This window comes from Pristis pectinata, chromosome 9, assembly GCF_009764475.1.
Source record: "Pristis pectinata isolate sPriPec2 chromosome 9, sPriPec2.1.pri, whole genome shotgun sequence".
In the NCBI taxonomy this organism is placed as follows: Eukaryota; Metazoa; Chordata; class Chondrichthyes; order Rhinopristiformes; family Pristidae; genus Pristis; species Pristis pectinata.
In genome coordinates this window covers 13,289,144-13,309,030 of record NC_067413.1, presented here as the reverse complement: position 1 = coordinate 13,309,030, position 19,887 = coordinate 13,289,144, and the positions used below count along the sequence as shown (strand labels likewise).

General features: G+C 44.9%; 1 protein-coding gene across 1 annotated transcript in view; it reads left to right on the top strand.

Moving 5' to 3' along the window:
• Nucleotides 1–8,597: 8,597 nt before the first annotated feature.
• Nucleotides 8,598–19,887, top strand: part of twsg1a (twisted gastrulation BMP signaling modulator 1a) — a 40,319-nt gene continuing 29,029 nt past the window's right edge. The window contains exons 1-2 of the mRNA XM_052023199.1: nt 8,598–8,806; nt 11,365–11,535. Of these exons, the coding sequence (XP_051879159.1) occupies nt 11,410–11,535 (126 nt within the window). The 5' untranslated portion in view covers nt 8,598–8,806; nt 11,365–11,409. The remainder of the gene's footprint in view (nt 8,807–11,364; nt 11,536–19,887) is intronic.

Sequence of the window (19,887 nt, the reverse complement as noted above, 5' to 3'; positions counted from 1 at the left end):
TATTTATTGAAATGAACACTATTCTGTGTTCTATCAACCTTTTCTGATGTCACCCCCATCAGTTTGGATTCATGTTGGGATATTCCCAAGTATCCCCAACAATTCCCCAACATGTTGGGATATTCCCTAGTTTCCCCAACAATTCCATCCTGGATGACCCTGTTCTGCTCACTCAAAGAATAGGTATAGTCCCCATTCTGGGCCTTGTTTAGGGGCAGAAAATGCTGAACAAAGTGGTTATAGCTTCAAGAACAACTGATTACAATTTTGATGTGAAGCCCCAAAATAAAATCATCACACTTGTGCTCCTTAACTCAAAGCTTTGTGCCACTCACACTTGGCTGTTTCTGCAGGGAATAAAATTTGTTTCTGTCAACGCAGATGTAAGATAGCTCCAATTATGTAAATAACTCCCTAGCTTGGATTTGGGACAACATGAAGATTCCATCCTTCATTGGATCTTGATTTCTGCGTGGTGTGTTCAACTGATTCACCGGAGCCATTCTACAGCAAATGAATCATGGGGAATAAGGAGTTCATGCATTATGACTGAAGGCCCACCAATAGCAACAGGGTCTGGGGGAGCAGTTGGTGGTGAACCCCAAAACACAATACTTGATCTACCTACCAGATGATTTCTTGGTCTCCAAGAAGACACACGAGGTAAGTGTGAGTCTCTTCAATAATCACAATGAAGCCTCCAATTAAAATGTTGATCTATGCAAAGGAATTTCTATCTCTAGAGTTTAGCAGCAGTACAATATTTTCATAATCTCCAAAGAAACTTTCCTTTTAAGAAATGCTTTTCATGATGAACATCTCTTAAGATGTACAGACTTATGAAAACAACAAAAAAAAAGTCTAGGATAGTTGTTAACTGCTTTACAAAGAATTGTAATATTGGTGGAAAATATTGAATGTTTATTGCAAGATCCTATCTAATTCATCTACAAAAATATTTCCATGTAATTCTTGAAAAACCTGTTGCCCACGTGAAAAGCTTTGTAATGGTAATTTAACCCTCATTTAATTTGTAATGCTAATTTACAGGACCTTTTTGAATTAGCTATGGCTGTAAGAATAGAGCTCCAAGGCTCATGTTTCTCCTGATCTCTCACCAACCAAATGATCCATGGATAATGTGGAGAAGGGTGCTTTCTGTAAAACAAAATTTTCTGACTCCATTAAATTATTTTTGGTGCTGAATATGGTGAGCATTCTAAGGAAGCACACACCATGCATGAAATGTGTACACATTGAAGGACTGATGACAAAGGTACATACGAGAAAGCTGAATATTATTCTGATGTTTTGTGGTAAAAAGAATTGTCCTTGTGAAACTCATATGAGGTTATTAAGTATTTGGATATATCAGGGATATTTAAACAGGAGTTGGAATTGTCTGTTTCTGTTCAGTTGTGCTCTTTCAGAGTATTGCTTGTAGGGTCGTGTGCCAACATCTCTAAATCAGCTACCCTTGTGGTAGACAAAATCTGCATATTCTGACATTTGAAGGCAGTTCTTGTGGTTCAGTGCCAGAAAGTTCTGAGCTTTTCAAGTTTCCAAATCTGCGGAGGACTATTTCCATATACCCTATTTTGTCCAAATAGGCCATGTCTGTGCCAGAATCAGGTTTATTATCACTGACTGTTTTGTGGCAGCAGTACAGTGCAAAGACGTAAGAATTACTATAAGTTACAAAAAAAATAGTGCAAAAGAGGAATAACGAGGTAGCGTTCATGGATTGTTCAGAAATCTGATGGCGGAGGGGAAGGAGAAGCTGTTCCTGAAATGTTGACTCTGGGTCTTCAGGCTCCTGTACCTCCTCCCTGATGGAAGTAACGTGAAGAGGGCATGTCCTGGGTGGTGAGGGTCCTTAATGATGGATGCCAATGCCTTGAAGCACCACCTGTTGAAAATATCCTCAATGGTGTGGAAGGTTCCCCGTGATGGAGCTGGCTGAGTCTATAACCCTCTGCAGCCTCTTTCGATTCTGCGCATAGGAGTCTCTATACCAGGCTGTGATGCAACCAGTTAGAATGCTCTCCACCGTATAATCTGTAGAAATTTGCAAGAGTCTTTGGTGACATACCAAATCTCCTCTAACTCCTGATGAAGTAGAGCTGCTGTCATGCCGCCTTCATGATTGCATCAATGTGTTGGGCCCAAGGTAGATCCTCTTAGATGTTGAAGCCCAGGAACTTGAAGCTGCCCTTTCCACCGCTGGCCCCTCAATGAAGACTGGTGTGTGTTCTCCCGACTTCCCCTTTCTGAAGTCCACAATCAGTTCCTTGGTCTTGCTGATGTTGAGATAAGATATATTTTATTAGTCACATGTACGTCAAAACACAGTGAAATACATCTTTGGCGTAGAGTGTTCTGGGGGCAGCCCACAAGTGTCACCACGCTTCCGGTGCCAACATAGCATGCCCACAACTTCCTAACCCGTACGTCTTTGGAATGTGGGAGGAAACCGGAGCACCTGGAAGAAACCCACGCTGACACGGGGAGATGTACAAACCCCTTACTAACAGCGGCGGGAATTGAACTCGGGTTGCTGGCGCTGAAATAGTTACTCTAACCGCTACACTGCCATGCCTGCGAGGTTGTTGTTGCGACACTACTCAACCAGCAGATCTCTCTCACTCCTGTACACCACCTCATCGCCATCTGAGATTCTGCCAACAACGGTGGTGTCATCGATGAATTTATAGATTGAGCTGTGCCTAGCCACACAGTCACATATAGAGACAATAGAGCAGTGGCCTAAGCACACATCCTTAAGATGCGCCTGCGTTGATTGTCAACAAGAAGGAGATGTTATTACATCCAGAGCCCTTCATACCAAGGTGAGTCTGAGAAGTGGTCTTTCTGATCTAATTATTGGTAACGTGGCTATATAATTCGTTTTGGCAGATATTATGAAAATGCTGCAGTTCTGTATCAATTTGTTCCCAGTCTATGTAGTCCAGGTTTCTGCATCAGTAGAATTGGATTGATTCAAGTTGTATAGTTAATATCTTGTTAGGAGCAGGTGTAATGAGCATATCCTCTTGTCCTGGTGCATTAATTTTGCATCAGATTTCTGGAGGACAGGGGTATGACAGTTATGGAGTCAAAGTCACAGCACAAACGGGCCCTTCAGGTTACAGCGTCCATGCTGACTTTCAATTACTCATCTACACTAAACCCACACACCAGCACTTTGTAGTCTTCTCAGCCTTGGCAGATCAAGTGCTTGTCTAGATACTTAAATGTTGTGAAACTTACCCATTTCTACCACCTGTCTGGGCAGTGTGTTCCAGACTCCAACCACACCCTGGCTGAAAATAATCTTCCTCAGATCCCCTTCATATCTCTGACCTATGCCTTCTAATTTTTGACACCTTTGTTATGGAGAAAAAATTCCTATCATTTATACTGTCTATATTCCTCATAATTTTGTATGCACTGCAAGGAATACAAACCCAGCCTGTCCAGTCTCTCCTCATAAGTGAAATGCCCCAACTTAGGCAATATCCTGGTGAAGTCTTCTGTGCATCTTCTCCAGTGCAATCACGTCCTTCCTATGGTGTGGTAACCAGAAGTGTATTATGTTATGGCTGTGGCCTAACCATAACCATCCTGTTCTCGCATTCTATGCCCTGGCTAATGAAGGCAAGAATCTCAAGCACCTTCTTCATCTTATCTACCTATGTAACCACCTTCAGAGACCCTTGGATATGTGCACCAAGGTGTCTCTGCTCTTCAGTATACCTAGGGCCCTTTCATTGTGTTTGTCCTACTCTTATTAGTTATTCCAAAGTGATCACCCAGCACATATCAGGATTAAATTCCATGCCCTATTTCTCTGCTTATCTTACCAACCAAACAATATCATCTTGTAGTCTCATTATCAACAACGCTGTCGGCTGCAAATTTACTAATCAGACTTTCCACGTTCATATCCAAATTGTTAAGCTACATGACAAACAGTAAGAGTCCTAGCACTGATCTCTGTGGTACATCAAAGTTCAGGCTTCCAATCAAAATTACAAACCTTTACAATCACATTGTCTATCACCAGGCTTATTTTGGTCTCAATTTGCAAACTTGCCTCGGATCCTGCTGCCCTTCTTGAATAAAGGTACTACATCTGCTGTCATCTGGTACCTCACTTGTGGCCAGTGAAGATTTAACAATCTCTTTCAGAGCTCTAGCAATCTCCTCCTTACCTCCCATAGCAGTCTGGGATATGTTTCATCAGGCCCTGATTATTATCCACCTTTAAGCCTACTAAGACATCTATTACCAGCATCATTTAATGCTAACATGTTCTAGAATTTCACCATTCTCCCTGAATTCTCCAGCTACAATGTAATGTCCTCCTTTGTGAATGCAGATGAGATCTTCATTTAAGACCTTATCAATGTTTTCTGGCGCATGGACAGTTTGCCACTTTAGTCCCCAATGGGCCCCACTCATTCCCTGATTATGCCCTTGCCCTTAACATATATATAAAACACTTTGGAATTTTCCCTAATTCTGCCCACCAGTGATATTTCATGCCTCCTCGTTGCCCTTGTGATCTCTTTGTTTAAGTATCCCCTTACATATTCTATACTCGTAAAGAGCCTCCCTTGTTTTCAGCTCTCTATACCTATCATATTCTTCCTATTTTTAAATAGAACCCTCAACATCCCTTGATGTGCGGGTTCTTTTTTTAAATTTCTTTTTAAATTTTATTTACAGCGTGGTAACAGGCCCTTCCGGCCCAACGAAGCCGCACCACCCATTTTAAACCCAAATTAACCTACCCGTACATCTTTGGAATGTGGGAGGAAACCGGAGCACCCGGAGGAAACCCACGCAGACACAGGGAGAATGTACAAACTCCTTACAGACAGCGACGGGAATCGAACCACAATCGCTTGCGCTGTAATAGCATCGCGCTAACCGCTATGCTACCGTGCTGCCCGTGGACTTGCTGTCATTTCACCCTTGCATGAACACATTGGCCCTGAACTCTCATTACTTCATATTTAAATGTTTCTCACTTGTTGGTTATCGACTTGCCTTCAGCCAACTGCTCCCAGTCTACTTTTGCTAGGTCCTGCCTTATGATGCTGAAATTGTACTTCCACCAATCCAGGACCTTGATTTCTGGACCTCCTTTATTCCTTTACACTAACTAGCTTGAAACTTGCAGTTGTGGTCACTATCTCAGAAGTGTTCTCTGTGACACTTCAACCATTTGTCCAGCTGAATTCCTTTGGATAACATGCCATATTAGGGGAGACCTGATAGAAGTTTATAAGATCATGAGAGGCATAGATAGAGTAGACAGTCAATCCTGACCTTGGGTGTTGTCTGTGTTCAAGGAGATCATGGGTTGGCTTGATAGGACCATTTAAAGTTATGAAGGATATGAGAGAGCAGGTATAAGCAAAATGTTTCCAGTGATTGAAGGGATGATTAAATGCAACTACTTAGATTGTCTGAGAGGCTGATGAATCCACCAAGAGTCATTGATGTGGCCACTGTTTAAATCAGTATTTAATGGGGAGAGGAAAGAAACGTCGAGATACATGAGGAGAAACATGGGCCCAATGTTAACAACGGAAAGCACTGGAAGTGCTCAGCAGATCAGGCAGCATCCATGGAGAGAGAAAGGGAGTCAATCAGAATGCTGTAATCTGGAGCAACAAAGGAGATGCTGGAGGAACTTGGTGGGTCAGGCATAATCTGTGGATGGAAATGGACAGTTGACATTTCAAGCATCTGTGGAGGGAAACATCCATTTCCCTCTACAGATGCTGCCTGACCCACTGAATTCCTCCAGTACTTTTCTTTGCGCTGAAGCATTAGCTCTCTTATTCTGCTGCCTGATCGCCTGGGTATTTGTTACATTCTTTTTGTCCTTGTTTCAGATTTCCAGCATGTGCAAGAATTTGATTTTGGATGAGATTGGATTTACTGCTTTCAAACCGAGGATAAATTTTAATACAGAATAGTTGGATTGAATGGGCAGCTTCTATTGCAACCATATAACATAATGCATAATAAAAATTGAAGGTAATTTCATTTAGGTTTTCATTTCCAAAGATGGGATAAAATCATAAACTGCCACCATCTGCCTTCTATGTCATGGGTTGCTTGTTCTTGGCATTAACTTTCTTTCTAGAAATCGCTAGCTAAAAAAAAGGCACATGGTGTTACCAAACTTCTTTTCTGTGCTTCTAGTCAGGGAGGACGATGACGCTGACTTCCTTCTGTAATGTCAACAGAAGCATGCTGTGATTACTCACTTGTAGGGTGTGAAGCTTATCTATTGTTTCAAATGAATGGAGCCATTATGCCTAATGGACGTAGGATGGAACATTTGACACTGGCCTACAGATTTTGGGGTTGGGAGGCTCCCAGCTCATCTCTATGCGCATGACTTTGTGAGTTTGTCTTCTCAGAACCCAGCCCCTGCGTCATAGCAACTTTCCACCACCCTTTGTGAAAGCAACGGGGAAAGCTTCTGACAGGACAGAACAACAGGTAGGAGACCACTGCATTTTTTACCATTTGATGTATTCACTGCTTAGAACATGGTCTTCTCCAGACCAATCATAGATCGGGTAACAGAAGACCTCCATTCAGTCTGCAAACATATCCTTGAGCTTCTGTCGCCTATCACTTTAATTTTCTGTCCTACCTCTGCCTGATCTTTAACAATTATACTACTGGGGTTTCCAATGGGACCAGTCTGAACTCCACTCTGCACTGCTTTCCACTTTGACCATTACTGGTGTTACCTTTCCAATTATAACAAATTTGCTGGTGTGACTTTATTTTCCTCGTGCTCAAATCTGCATCTCAGACTTGCTGTGATGAAGCACGAGTTTCTCAGACTCGTGCTACTGAAGGAGTCACATAATCATTTAATATTCTTGCCATCTCAGCCTTATCACTAATATTAAGTATGTGTGCTCAGTGAGTCAACTCTGAAGTCCATGCAGAGTGTACATACTTATGAGACATGAGAAACTCAGTCAATCTGTATGTAATTCATTCAAGAGTTCTTCAGACCATCTCTGGAACTTTCTACATTGTTGCAGACCAACAAAGTGTTAGTCACATGACACAGTCCTTAAAACCATCAAAACATTAAAATAAAAATTATTATTTACAACCAATATTACACATACAACAGACCTGAACCGTTCCAGGTCCCCCTGTTCTTCTACACTCTCAGGAAATGTGTCAGTAAGTTTAAATCGTCTCTCCTATTCCTTTGGCCAAATGAATCACCTCAGACTTCTCTGGATTAAATTCCATCTGCCATCTCCCTGCCCATGCTGCCAGCTTAACTATTCCTATTGCAATTGATGAGCATCATCCCCACTGTTTGCCAAAATTGGTATCATTGGCATATTTTGAAATCTTGCATTGTATTCCACATCCAAGTTACCTCTGTATAAGTGGTGGTTCTGGAACTGACCTTCAGGGAACATCATTGCCTATTATCCTCCAGTCTAAAAACAACTGTTTAGCATGGATCTGATGAAGTGTCGTGGTGTTATACAGCACAGAAACAGGCCCTTCGGCCCATTCATCCATGCCAATCAAGGTGCCTACCTGAGCTAGTCCCATTTGTCTGTGTTTAGCCTATATCCCTCTAAACTTTTTCTATCCATTTACCTGTCCTAACATCTAAGCATTGTAATTGTACCCACTTTTAATGCTTCCTCTGGTATTGGTATTGGTTTATTATTGTCATTTGTACTGAGGTACAGTGAAAAACTTGTCTTGCATACCAATCATACAGGTCAATTCATTACACAGTGCAGTTACATTGGGTTAGTACAGTGCACTGATGTAGTACAGGTAAAAACAATAACAGTAAAGTGTCACAGCTACAGAGAAAGTGCAGTGCAATAAGGTGCAAGGTCACAACAAGGTAGATCGTGAGGTCATAGTCCATCTCATTGTATAAGGGAACCGTTCAATAGTCTTATCACAGTGGGGTAGAAGCTGTCCTTAAGACTGGTGGTACATGCCCTCAGGCTCCTGTATCTGCCACACACCCACCAGCCTCTGTGTGGAAAAAGTTGCCCCTCAGGTTTCCTTTAAATCTTCTGTTAAACCTATACCCTCCTTTTAGACACTCCTACCCTGTGAAAAAGACCTTCATCTGGATTAATGATGTGTCCGGATGCAGGATCTTGACCCGAAACGTCGACTGTCCATTTCCCTCCACCAGCGGTGTTTTGCTCCAATCTCATTGTTGTTGGCGACAACACCACTTCCCTGGAGCAACAAACAATCTGCTAGAGAAACTCAGCGGGTCGAGCAGCATCTGTCGGAGGAAAGAAATTGTCGATGCTTCGGCTCGAAACCCTGCATCAGGAAACTCTGCCCGACATTTCCTCCCACATAATGGTTGGGGGGAAAAAAAGGCAAAATCCTTTGCTGGCTGAGAAAACGCGATAACAAACAGGGAAACAAAAGCAAAAAAAAATCCAATAAGTGTTTAAATTGACCCCTCAGTCCGGTCTTTGAGCCATCCCCGCACAGGCTCTCTCTCTGCATTGTTCCCAGGTTGTGTTGGTGTGGAAGAGGCGGGATTTGAGGGATTCGGTTCCCTTCCCCTCCTCCTGCGCTGCGCCCGGCCGGGGACTCGCTGCGCAGCGCAAACCTATGCAATCTTCACCGGCTGACACAAAAGAGGCGCTTTAATTTTATTTTACACATATATTGTAGTTGTTGTTGTACAGTCCCTTTACGGGAAAAAAAAGCGAGGCACCCCGGACGCCGCGGGACTGCAGAGTGGTTGGGGGTAAGTTGGAGAAAGAAAGAACCAGTTGGGGGAGAAAGTTGAACACAAAGTTTTGCGCGCCCTCCCGATGGCTGAGTGTTTGGGGGGAGTATTGTGTTGGGTAAGGGGGGGGGGGAAAGAGAGTGAAATGCTGTTAAAATAGGGCGGGGGTTCGCCTGGATCGCGTTGGATGGTTTCTTTCGGCGGGGGGGGGGGGGGTGGCTTTGGGGGAAGGGGGGAGTTTTGGTTTCTCAAACCCTTCGGTGATGGGGACGTCCCCGCACAACTTTCCCCCCAAGCCCCCATTTCCATGTAGTTTGTGATCTGCTGGAAGATTGGGGTCAGTGGATTCGGTTCCCGGGGGGGGGGGGGGTGGAGGGACGGCACTCCGCGTTCCGAGGAGGTGTCCCGGGACACGGGGGGGGGGGGGGGGGAGGGGGTCTCCAGGCTGGGTGACGGCGCTGGTTCTCTGCAGCTCACCAGATCTCCACAAAAACCGAGTGGGGGCGATGGGCAGGGGGGTTGTCCTTGGCCGCCGCAGCACCCCCCCCCCCCCCCACCACCACCACCCCGTGCCCGGTGTGGCCGCAGATTTACGCAGGGACAAAAAAAAAGCCCTGGCCGGGCGCCCACTTCGCGTTCACGCCCGAGTTCCCAGTGTTGCGGCCGGGCTGCCCAGTCGGTCGGAGAGGGGAGGGGAGGGGAGCCGCGGCTCAGGGTCGCTGTGAGCCAGGGTGACCGCGCTCTCGCCGCCGCAAAGGCCCAGACTCCAGGCGGTGGGGGTGAAGCCTCCTTTACAATTCCTCCCTTGCCCCCCACCTCCTCGCCCCGCCCCCCCACTCGCTCCGCCCCCCACTCGCTCCTTCCCCTTGCCTTGCCCCTCTCCTCGCCCCCCTCCTCGCCCCATACCCTCACCATCTCCCCCCACCTCCACGCCCTCCTCATCTTCGCCCCTTCCCCCTTGCCGCCTCCGCAACTCCCCCCCACATCCTTACTCCTTTCCCCTCCTTGCGCACTACCCTCCTATCGTGCCCCCTTCCTTGCCCTGCAGACCTAACCTTGGCTTTTCTCCCCTCTCCCTCCTCTTCATCCAGTCCTTACTCTCCGTTTCTCTTCTTCCCATCTCCCTCACAGCCACCCCCTCCCCCTTGGCTGCCTTGCCCACCCCCCCACCACTTCGCTTCCTCCCTCCACCACTTCGCTTCCTCCCTCCACCACTTCGCTTCCTCCCTCCACCACTTCGCTTCCTCCCTCCACCTCTTCGCTTCCTCCCTCCACCTCTTCGCTTCCTCCCTCCACCTCTTCCTACCATTCTGCCTTTTTCTCCCCCTCCACCCCTGCCTCCCCTCCAACCTTTCCTTTTGCATCCTTCTCCCTCTCAGGTGCCAGTCCTGATCTGGTCCCTCCCCTTGTCCAATGTTCTCGAAGGTCTGATATGGTGGGGGGAGAGAGCGATTTTCCTCTGGCCGAGGTGCCTGGTCAAGTGTCACTCCCTCAAGTCAAGTGGCAGCTGTTTTTGACTGAGACGAGAAGAAATTTATTCATCCACGGGATATCTACATTGGGGGCTGCTGAACTTTTGGAACTCTCACCGAGTTCATTAAGGACAGGCGTCAATGGGTATCTGGTTATTAGAGGAGGTGGGGGATTATGGGGCAACACACAAACTGCTGGAGGAACTCAGCGGGTCAGGCAGCACCTATGGAGGGAAATGGGCAGTTGACGTTTCGGGTTGAGACCCTTCACCTGATTATGGAATCCCTTGGGGATCAAGGGGATGGAGCAGGAAACTGATGTTAGTGGTAGAAATTCGGTTGTGGTCTTGTTGAATCGCAGAACAGGTTTGAGGAGCCTGTTACAGCTTTTTCCTTGTGCACTATCTAGGCCCCTCCTCTCCCTAGCCTGTCTGCACTCATTCTGCAGTATAGTGCTCATGAATTCTTTGTGCGTTGTATATCTTGTACAGGGGGCCTGAGAAATGGGCTGGGATTGCTGGTCGGTAGGAATGTGTGCCTGGAATCTGCTAATCCATGTTTGCACTGCAAATGTTACTCTGGAAGGGGCCAGTGGCAGACAAACAGGATCATTCACTGTTAGCTGTTAAATTTCAATTGATGGATTTGTTGAACACTTGGGATTATGGAACATGCAGCCCTTCCTTAAGTAACGTAGATATGTCTGCAGAATAAATATGTTGAATTTAAAATGTGTGACATCTGATGAAATTGAAAATTTATTTTGCTTCTGCTTTTTGAAACTAACAAAAAATATAATGCCATTTATACACCTGTAGCCGCAACAATCCACACTGTGTACGATAAAAACAGAAAGTGATATGCTCAGCAGGTCAGGCGGCATCTGTGGGAAGAGAAACAGTTAACGTTTCAGGCCGAAGACCCTTCGTCGGAACCCAGGGCCTTTGACCTGAAATGCTGACTCTTGCCACGGATGCAGCCTGACCTCCTGAATGTTTTCAGTATTTTCTTCTTGCACTGTACCACAGTACATGTGACAATAATAAACCAATTTACCAATAACTGTAGCTTTGTACAATTAAACTTTCCTTCCACCCCCTCCAGCGCAGCTTGGCAGTCCCCAGGCATTGATAGTTTCACCTGAGAAAGATGAAGCAATCCAGATATGTTGCAGTATTCGTAGTTGCTGCAATACTCCTCGTCAGTTGGATCACCAGTGCCAGTGCTTGCAACAAGGCTTTGTGTGCTAGTGATGTTAGCAAGTGCCTCATTCAGGTAGGTTGACTGTTAAATCACTGTGACTGTGGTTGATGGTATGATTGGCAAGTCTCATCATCTTCAATTTAAACCTTTAATCCAGTTGGGCATGTTCTGGTCTCTCCACTTGCGTAGTCAGGGGTTGACAGTCCTGAGGGAGTGCTGCATTGGCAGAGGTTCAGGTCAGAAGTTAAACAGAGATGCCCTTCCCTCACCAAGGTGTAATGGATTCAATGGCACCATTTGAAGAAGAACAGGAGACATATTGCAGGTGTCCCCAGTCAACATTTATCTCTGAACCATCATCACTGAAGCAGACGATCTGCTCATAACTCATCAGTGAAGCTTGCTATGCACTATTTACCTCCACGTCTGTAGTACTTCATAGGATGTGAAGCACTTTGGGTGGTCTCGAGGATGTGAATGGTGCAACAGTAATATTTTCCAGCAGGCTGAGTCTAATAGTATCAGAACCAAGCAGAAATTCCTGTTATGTGAATCTAAACATCATCTGTGGAGGAATCCCAGTTGAGCCCAATCGTATACCATCTCGTAGCCAAAATACACAATTTCCAGTGGGATGGGATGTGGAGAGAATGAAGTATTTCTATTTCATAACCTACAAATGAAACAAATGTTTTTTGCAGCATGTGTTAACATCTGTCATTCTCCAATATATTAATATGCATTAGATGCAATGTTAAACATCATCTTCTCTGGTCCAGTTTTGTGGATGAGCCTCAGAATAGCAGATATATTCAATTAATTTGGAAGTTCTAGTGAAATTTCTGTGTCTTCTCCATGCTTTTTGTGTTGTAAAATAAGTCTCAGCTGCAAATAAATATGCAAATTTGATTAATTTCAGGATCTGGGAACTATTGGGCAGGCACGGTAGTGTAGCGGTTAGCGTAATGCTTTACAGCGCCAGCGATCCGGGTTCAATTCCGGCCACTGTCTGTAAGGAGTTTGTACGTTCTCCCCATGTCTGCATGGGTTTCCTCCGGGTGCTCCGGTTTCCTCCCACGTTCCAAAGATGTATAGGTTAGGAAGTTGTGGGCATGCTATGTTGGTGTCGGAAACGTGGTGACACTTGCGGGCTGCCCCCAGAACAGTCTACATAAAAGATGCATTTCAATGTGTCTTTCGATGTACGTGTGACTAGTAAAGATATCTTATTGCAAGAATGGCTTTGAAACCAATTTTCACATTAAGTGTCCAAGATGTAATCCAGAGGGCCAGCAATTAGAGATTTTTGAGGCAGTCTCAACCAGAAAGGATGGAGGGGCACTGGTAGACATAGTTGGACTTCCAGAAGGTATTTGACAACATGCTTTTTGAAAGGTTAAGTCACAAAGTATGAGCATACGGTGTTGGAGGTGACATAGGGGCATGGATAGAGGATTTGCTAATGAGCAGGAAAGAAGAACACAAGAAAATAGGTGCCCTTCAAGCCTGTCCTGCAATTTAATGTGATTGTGGCTGATCTGCCCTCATCCTCATCTCTTCTGTGCCACTTCTCCATAGCCCTCAATTCCCTGAACTTTCAAAAACTTATCAACCTCTTCTCTAAGTACTCCAGTAATCCAGCCTCCACAGCCCTTCTAGAGATTCACTACCCCCTGCAAGAAAAAATTTTCTATGACGATACATCTTAAATGACTGTCCCATTATCTTGTAACTATGTTCCCTTGTTCAAGACTCTCCCATCAGGGGGAACTCCTCAACATGACCCTGTCATGTCCCCTTAGGATCTTGCATGTTTCAATAAGATCACCCCTCATTCTTCCAAACTCCAAAGAATACAGAGACAACTTCTTTAGTTACTTGTAATGGGACAACCCTCTCATCTGAGAAATTACCCTGGTGAATCTCCACTAAGACATGCCTCCATTGCTACTATATCCTTGTATACAGGGTCCAAATTCTCCAGGTGTGACCTTACCAATACCCTGTATATTGTAACAATACCTTCTTGTTTCTAATCTCCAGCCCCCTTACAATAAAGGCCAATGTGCCATTTGTCATCTTAACTACTTGCTGCATCTGCCTGTTAACTTCTTGTGATTTGTGCACCTAGATCCCTCTGTACTTCACTCATTTGCAGTTTCTCCCCAGTTACTGAAGTGAATGACTTTGCATTTTCTCACATTCAACTCCATTTGCTAAGTTTTCACTCATTCAACCTATCTATATCCTGGGTCAATGTTCTAATATCTTCATTACAATGAGCCTTCCCACCTATTTTAGTGTCATCAGCCAACTTGGAAGTAGCAAGGAGGGATAAGGGGGTCGTTTTCAGATTGGTGAATGGCGATCAATGCGGGGACATGTTAGTGACTTGGAGCAAGGAAGGGAACATGACAAAAGTAATGGGGGTGGCAAACTGATGGATTTCTAATCAGTAAGGGACTTCTCGGTTATGGGGAAAGGGCAACGAAGTGGACAGAAGGAATATTGGATCATTCCTTGAGTCCACTTAAATTGTGGACTGTAATTCTAGAATGGTGAAATAGGCTTGAGGGGCTGAATGGCCTACTCTTGTTGCCACTCCTTACGATCTTATGTACTGCACATGCAGAATAACAGGCTGCTTGAAATCTGTTAGAGTTTGAATGTTTTAATTTATCCCTGATCACTGCACATTTATTGCTGAATAATGATTATTGGGGATTAGAGCTAAATTATTTTTAAAAGAATCTCTGGGTTGGAAGACTGGTGGATATTTATATTGACTTTTCCTATCATGAATTGTAGTTGGTGTTAATATAGGCTGCATCTGTAGGGGCCAAGTTCGAAGGAGATATGCAGGGCAAGTTTTTTTTTGCAGAGAGTGGTGGGTGCCTGGAATGTGCTGCCAGGGGTGGTGGTGGAGGAAGATACGATAGGGAGGTTCAAGAGGGTCTTAGGCACATGAATGTGCAGAGAATGGAAGGATATGGAGATTGCGTAGGCAGAAGGAATTAGTTTTAGTTGGGTATTTGATTACTAATTTAACTAGTTCAGCACAACATCATGGCCCGGAGGGCCTGTTCCTCTGCTGTACTGTTCTATGTTCTATCGACTGGTTTATATTCACTATTGCTGTGATGAAACGAGCTCTTCTGATCTAGGTTAGGACATTTTCTTTTTTTTTTCATTTATTAATTATCCATAACTGTCCCTGTCATGCTCGACCATTTCAGGGGACAGAGTTAATCATATTACTGTGGGTCTGAGGTCACATTGAGACCAGACCATGTGAGGATGCCAGATTTCCTCCCCTGAAGCAGGTAGGTTTTTACAACAGTAAAAACAGTGGTTTTTGTGGTCATCTTTGCTGATGAAAAGAGGGTTTTTATTTGACATTGCAGATTATTAACTGAATTTAATTTCCACACTTTGCTTCATTACTGGTTTGGTAATTTAACCACAGAACTACCATCGAATCCATGATGCAGGTCATTACAACTGGTCAGTCCACTGGAGGAACTCAGCAGGCTGAGCAGCATCTGTCACAGATACTGCCTGAACCTCTTGAGTTTCTCTGCAGATTATTATTGCTCCAGATTCCAGATTATTGTTGCTCCCGTAACTCTATTAAAACCGGTCCCCTAGATTGTAGAGAGTGGGATTTCTCAGATTTTTATTTGTCTTTTGGTTGATGATGTACATCCAGGGAGCACATTGGTTTTGTGTGGAGGGTCAGGTTGTCAACCTGAATCACTTCTGAGGGCCACTGATATGAGTGCAGACATCCAGAGCTCCTGGAGAGAATCCTTGCTGTTATCGTTCTGACCACATCCATTGTTGCACTCCAGGAGGAGTCCAACGCTAAATTCCTGCAGTTTCCCAACGGTTATCTTGGAATTCCTGGGAGCTGAATCTGCAACAGGTTTATTCTCAGAAACGCTATCGTTTCAAGCCATCCAGGTAACTTTCAAGAGACGTACAGTTATTGAATCAATTGTGATGCATTTAATTGCTTTAAGAGGTTTCTAGCAATTGTTTCATTCAGTTGAATGTTTTAATGGTATGTCCCATTTTTGAATAATTTTAGAATACCTTGCAATATTTGTTAATGTCAGAACATTCAGAGACATCCAAAGTATTTTGACAGCTGGTAAACCTAGGCATGGGTTAGCTATCCTTCAAAGTGTTTCGGGAAGGTAGGGCTTGGATTTTAGGGAGGTGGGGAAGAAGTGGCTCTGTCCAGGGCCTCTGATTGGGAGCTGGTTACATGGGGCCATGTTCCCACTGCAGCTAATTGAGTGAGGGAGGTGGGGCCATAGGCCCAAATAATGGGTACTTATCGGTTCAAACTCACTCTCGTGTTCATTCCTACGCCCCTCTGTGTGAGTTACGGAAGAAACCTCTGCCTCTGTGGGTTCAAATCCCAGTCCAGAACCTTGCACAGAAATCTAGGCTGAAATAACTGTGAGTTACGGAGGGAGTGCCACACTGTCAGCAATGCTGGCTTTTGGATGAAATGTTACAATGAAGTCCAGTCTGCTGTCTTGGGTGAATGTAAAAGATCGCTGTTTTGAAGTGCAGAAAAGTTACCGTCTGTGTCCTGACTGCCTTTTCAGGTCAACTGATTGCTATTATATTGTTTATGGAATCTTGCTGTGCACAGAAATAGAAGCAGAATTGGGTCGTTTTGTCTCTCGTGCCTGCTGCAGCTTTCAGCAGGGTTGAGGCTGTTTCTTGCATTACTACAGTGACTACACTTCAGAAGTAGTCCCTTGGCCGTGAAGTGGTTTGGATCTTCTGAAAGGGATGTGAAAGGCACATATAAACGCAAGTCTTTAGACTTGGAGCCGGTTTGTGGGTAGTTTTATGTTAGATTTGATCAGGCTTTGATGTCCCGAGAATAAGAAAATGCTGAAAATATTCAATGAGTCAGACAGTGTCTGCAGAGAGAGGAAAAGTTAAAGCTTTGTTCTGTAACGTTTCATCTAAGACTTGAAATGTCAGATTTTCAGCAGCTAAAGTACTTTGCTCTTCTGTGATAGGTCCTTGTGATCGCACTGCAGCTTGCAGTGACATCCACGTTAATGCGTGTCTAACGGAGGGTATTGTTTTTGATGAGGATCATTTAAGTGAGGAAAAACCTTTTGTGGTCAGTGGTTTGGGTCTGGAATTCACTGCTAGGGATAGCAGTAAGGGAAGATTCCACCCTACACTTAAAAGGAAGCTAGATATGTACCTGAAAGAAAAGAAATTGCAGGGCCAAGGGGAGATAGCAAGGAAAAGGAACTGACTGGATTCATCTTGCAAAAAGCCAGTGTGAACTCAATCGACTGAATGACCTACTTCCTTGCCTTTGTGATTCTGTGAAATACTTGTCAAACTATCTTACAGCTGTTACCTTTGACCAACCAGCTGCTGTTTTGTACAAAATACAAACAAAACCATGACGAGCATTACATTTTAAGTGCTGCCTGTTGTATCTGTGTTCCATGACTAATGCTTTGAGTGCATATTGCGTGACTAGTTCAGCAAGTGTTTGCCAAATGTTTGAGAAATCTGACTGCGACATGGAGTTCCAGGTGCGGCTCTCCAAAGAAAGAGTTACACGTGGAAGAAGGTGTTTGATGTCTGTCTGCTGGTATTTTGTGCAGACTTGTGGATTGACGAGATAAAACTGAAGTGCAGCTGCGTCGGCTCCAGCTTCCTGGCATAATCACGGAATTCTGGATTAAGTGCTGGCAACTTGTGAAGTGTTGCTTCAGCCACGAATTGTTTGCTCGTGCCAGATTCCCATCCCCAGCATGGGAGGAGGCCGCCTTCTTTCACTGGTCTGCAGAGTTTTGGACTGCACTGAGCCTGAAAACAAAAGGGAGATTTTCTTGCTCGTCTGATGGAAAGTGCTGTTCAATACATGGATTTTAATTAAACACTAAATCATTGATTTGAATTGGAGGGCTTCCTGATTTGAGATTTTCCATTTATCCTCTGCTGCTTTCCAGCAACCTTAACCCAGTGCGGGCTGAGTCTAGAGAAGGTAGATAAGGAAAAACTGTTATAACAGTAACAACACAAAGGAGACTGCACCCCCCCCCCCCCCCCCCACTCCCTTCCCAGTACATGCCAGCTTTCCACAGCTGGTCCCACTTCCCTTTTTCTTTCCTGTAGCCGTGGAATTCTTTCCTTCATTTACTGATCCAATTTGAAAACCACAATTGAATCTGCCTCCATCAACTTATCATGCAAGCATTCCATCTGCTTGTCACTTGCCGTGTTTATACGCTGAGAAACCCTTTCTTTTCCACTTTGGTTCATTGTTAGTTCTTTAACCAACAACGTAAATCTCTCTGCTCCAGTTCTCTACTGTTGCACCAATGAGAACAATTCCTCTCTGTCAAGGTCCCTCATTATTTTAAACACCTCTGTCACTCCTCTGCTTTGACCTGTCTACATACATGAGTGGCTCATCCCAAGAGCTCTCTGTCCTTGGGTGGGGGGTGGGGTGCATTAAATATGCACCGAAGTTCCTGGCCCCACGGCCCCAGAGGAAGACAGATTGTTAAGAAGTTTTAAATTGAACTTTTCAGGATTTATGCTGGATCCCGAGTTAAGAAGAATGCTGAGAGCTGAAATGTTGGGATTCAAAGGGACAGCTGAATTGTATCTATTCAAAGTAATAAGAACCTTTGATTTGGGAAAGTAGTTCTGTTGGCTGGAGAGCTGGACAAGGACAGGATTAAAGACAGTTGCTACATTAGCTTTCAGAGAGTTGGCATGGATAGTGGGTCAAATACTTTGGAGACACAAGAGACTGCAGATGCTGGAATCTGGAGCAACAAACAATCTGCTGGAGGAACTCAGCGGGTCGAGCAGCGTCTGTGGGGTTGGGGGGGGGGGGAGGAGGGGAGTGGCGGGGAGGAATTGTCGACGTTTCAGGTCAAAACCCTGCATCAGGACTGAGAGTGGAGAGGCGAGGTGGCTGGTATAAAGAGGAGAAGGGGAGTGGTGGGAAAGGAGTACGAGGTGACCAGTAGACTGAGGAGGGGTGTAAGATGACAGGCAGGTAGTGCCAGATAGGGGATGGAGTTGGGAGACAGTGGCAGGTGAATGATAGATGGGGGCAGACAGAGAGAGAGAAACAAAAATGGAGAGAGAGATGGAGCGAGGTGAGAGGGAGGAAGTGTGAAAGTTGGACACAGCTGCTGGAGGGAGATAAGCAGGAACACAAACGGCTACCAGTGCTGGATTCCAGTAAAGGAGGTGAGAATGGAAACCATTAGGGGGGAGGCGAGTTGTAGATGGAACCAGAACCAGATGGTGGGGTGGAGTGTGTGTGTGTGTGTGTTTGTATAGTGAGTGGATGGAACCAGGAGGGGGAGGGTGACGAAGGTGGGTGAAGGCCATGGGTTAATGTAGGAAAGTGGAACTGAGATGAAAGATCAGCCAGGATCTTATTGAATTGGTTGAGCAGTCATAAGGTGGGTTGAATGGCCTTCTCCCAGTTCTATCAGTTCTGCTTCTTATGTTCTTATGTCTATTGGTCTCCTTATTTCTGTGACCACCCCCCACCCCCACCTCCACCCCAACATTAATCTGTTATCTCCAAGCACGCTCCACAACTCTAACCCTAGACTTGAGCGCAGAGTGGTGAAAGACGCACGGTATACTTGCCTTCATTGGCTGAGGTATTGAGTAGGAGTTGGGACGTGTTACACTTGTACAAATCATTGGTTACACCGGCATTGATGCATTGGCTACGTTGGAGTATTGTGTGCCATTCTGGTGCCATGCTGTAAGATGGATGTGATTAAGCAAAGAGGTTGGAGAAAAGATTCACAAGAATGTTGCTTGGTCTCGAGGTCTTGAGTTATAGGGAGCGATTGGATAGACTGGGACTGCTTTCCCTGGAGCAAAGGAGGCTAAAGGGTGATCTTACTGAGGTTTACTTAGAGGGGTATAGACAGGGTAGATGGTCAGTTTTTTTCCCATGTAGGGGAGTCTAAAGCTAGAGGACATAGGTTTAAGGTGAGAGGGGGAAGATTTTCCACACAGGGCGATGGAACAAGCTGCCAGAGGAGCTGGTAGAGGCAGGTACAATAACCACATTTAAAAGACATTTAGACAGGTACATGGATAAGAAAGGTTTATGGGAATATGAGCCAAATACAGGCAAATGATGGGATTAGTGCACATAGGCATCTTGGTCAGCATTTACTAGTTGGACCGAAGGGCCTGCTTCCATGCTGTATAATTCTATGAATCTACCCATTCCCTTTCTCCCATTGGTGATTATGCTATATTTGCCTTGTACCTGCACCCTTGAATGTCATCTATACCTTTAACAGTCCACCCCCCCCCCCCCTTATTCCTCTACATCTTAAAACTCATCTCTCCGACTCAACTGTGATCAAACTTCCTAATATT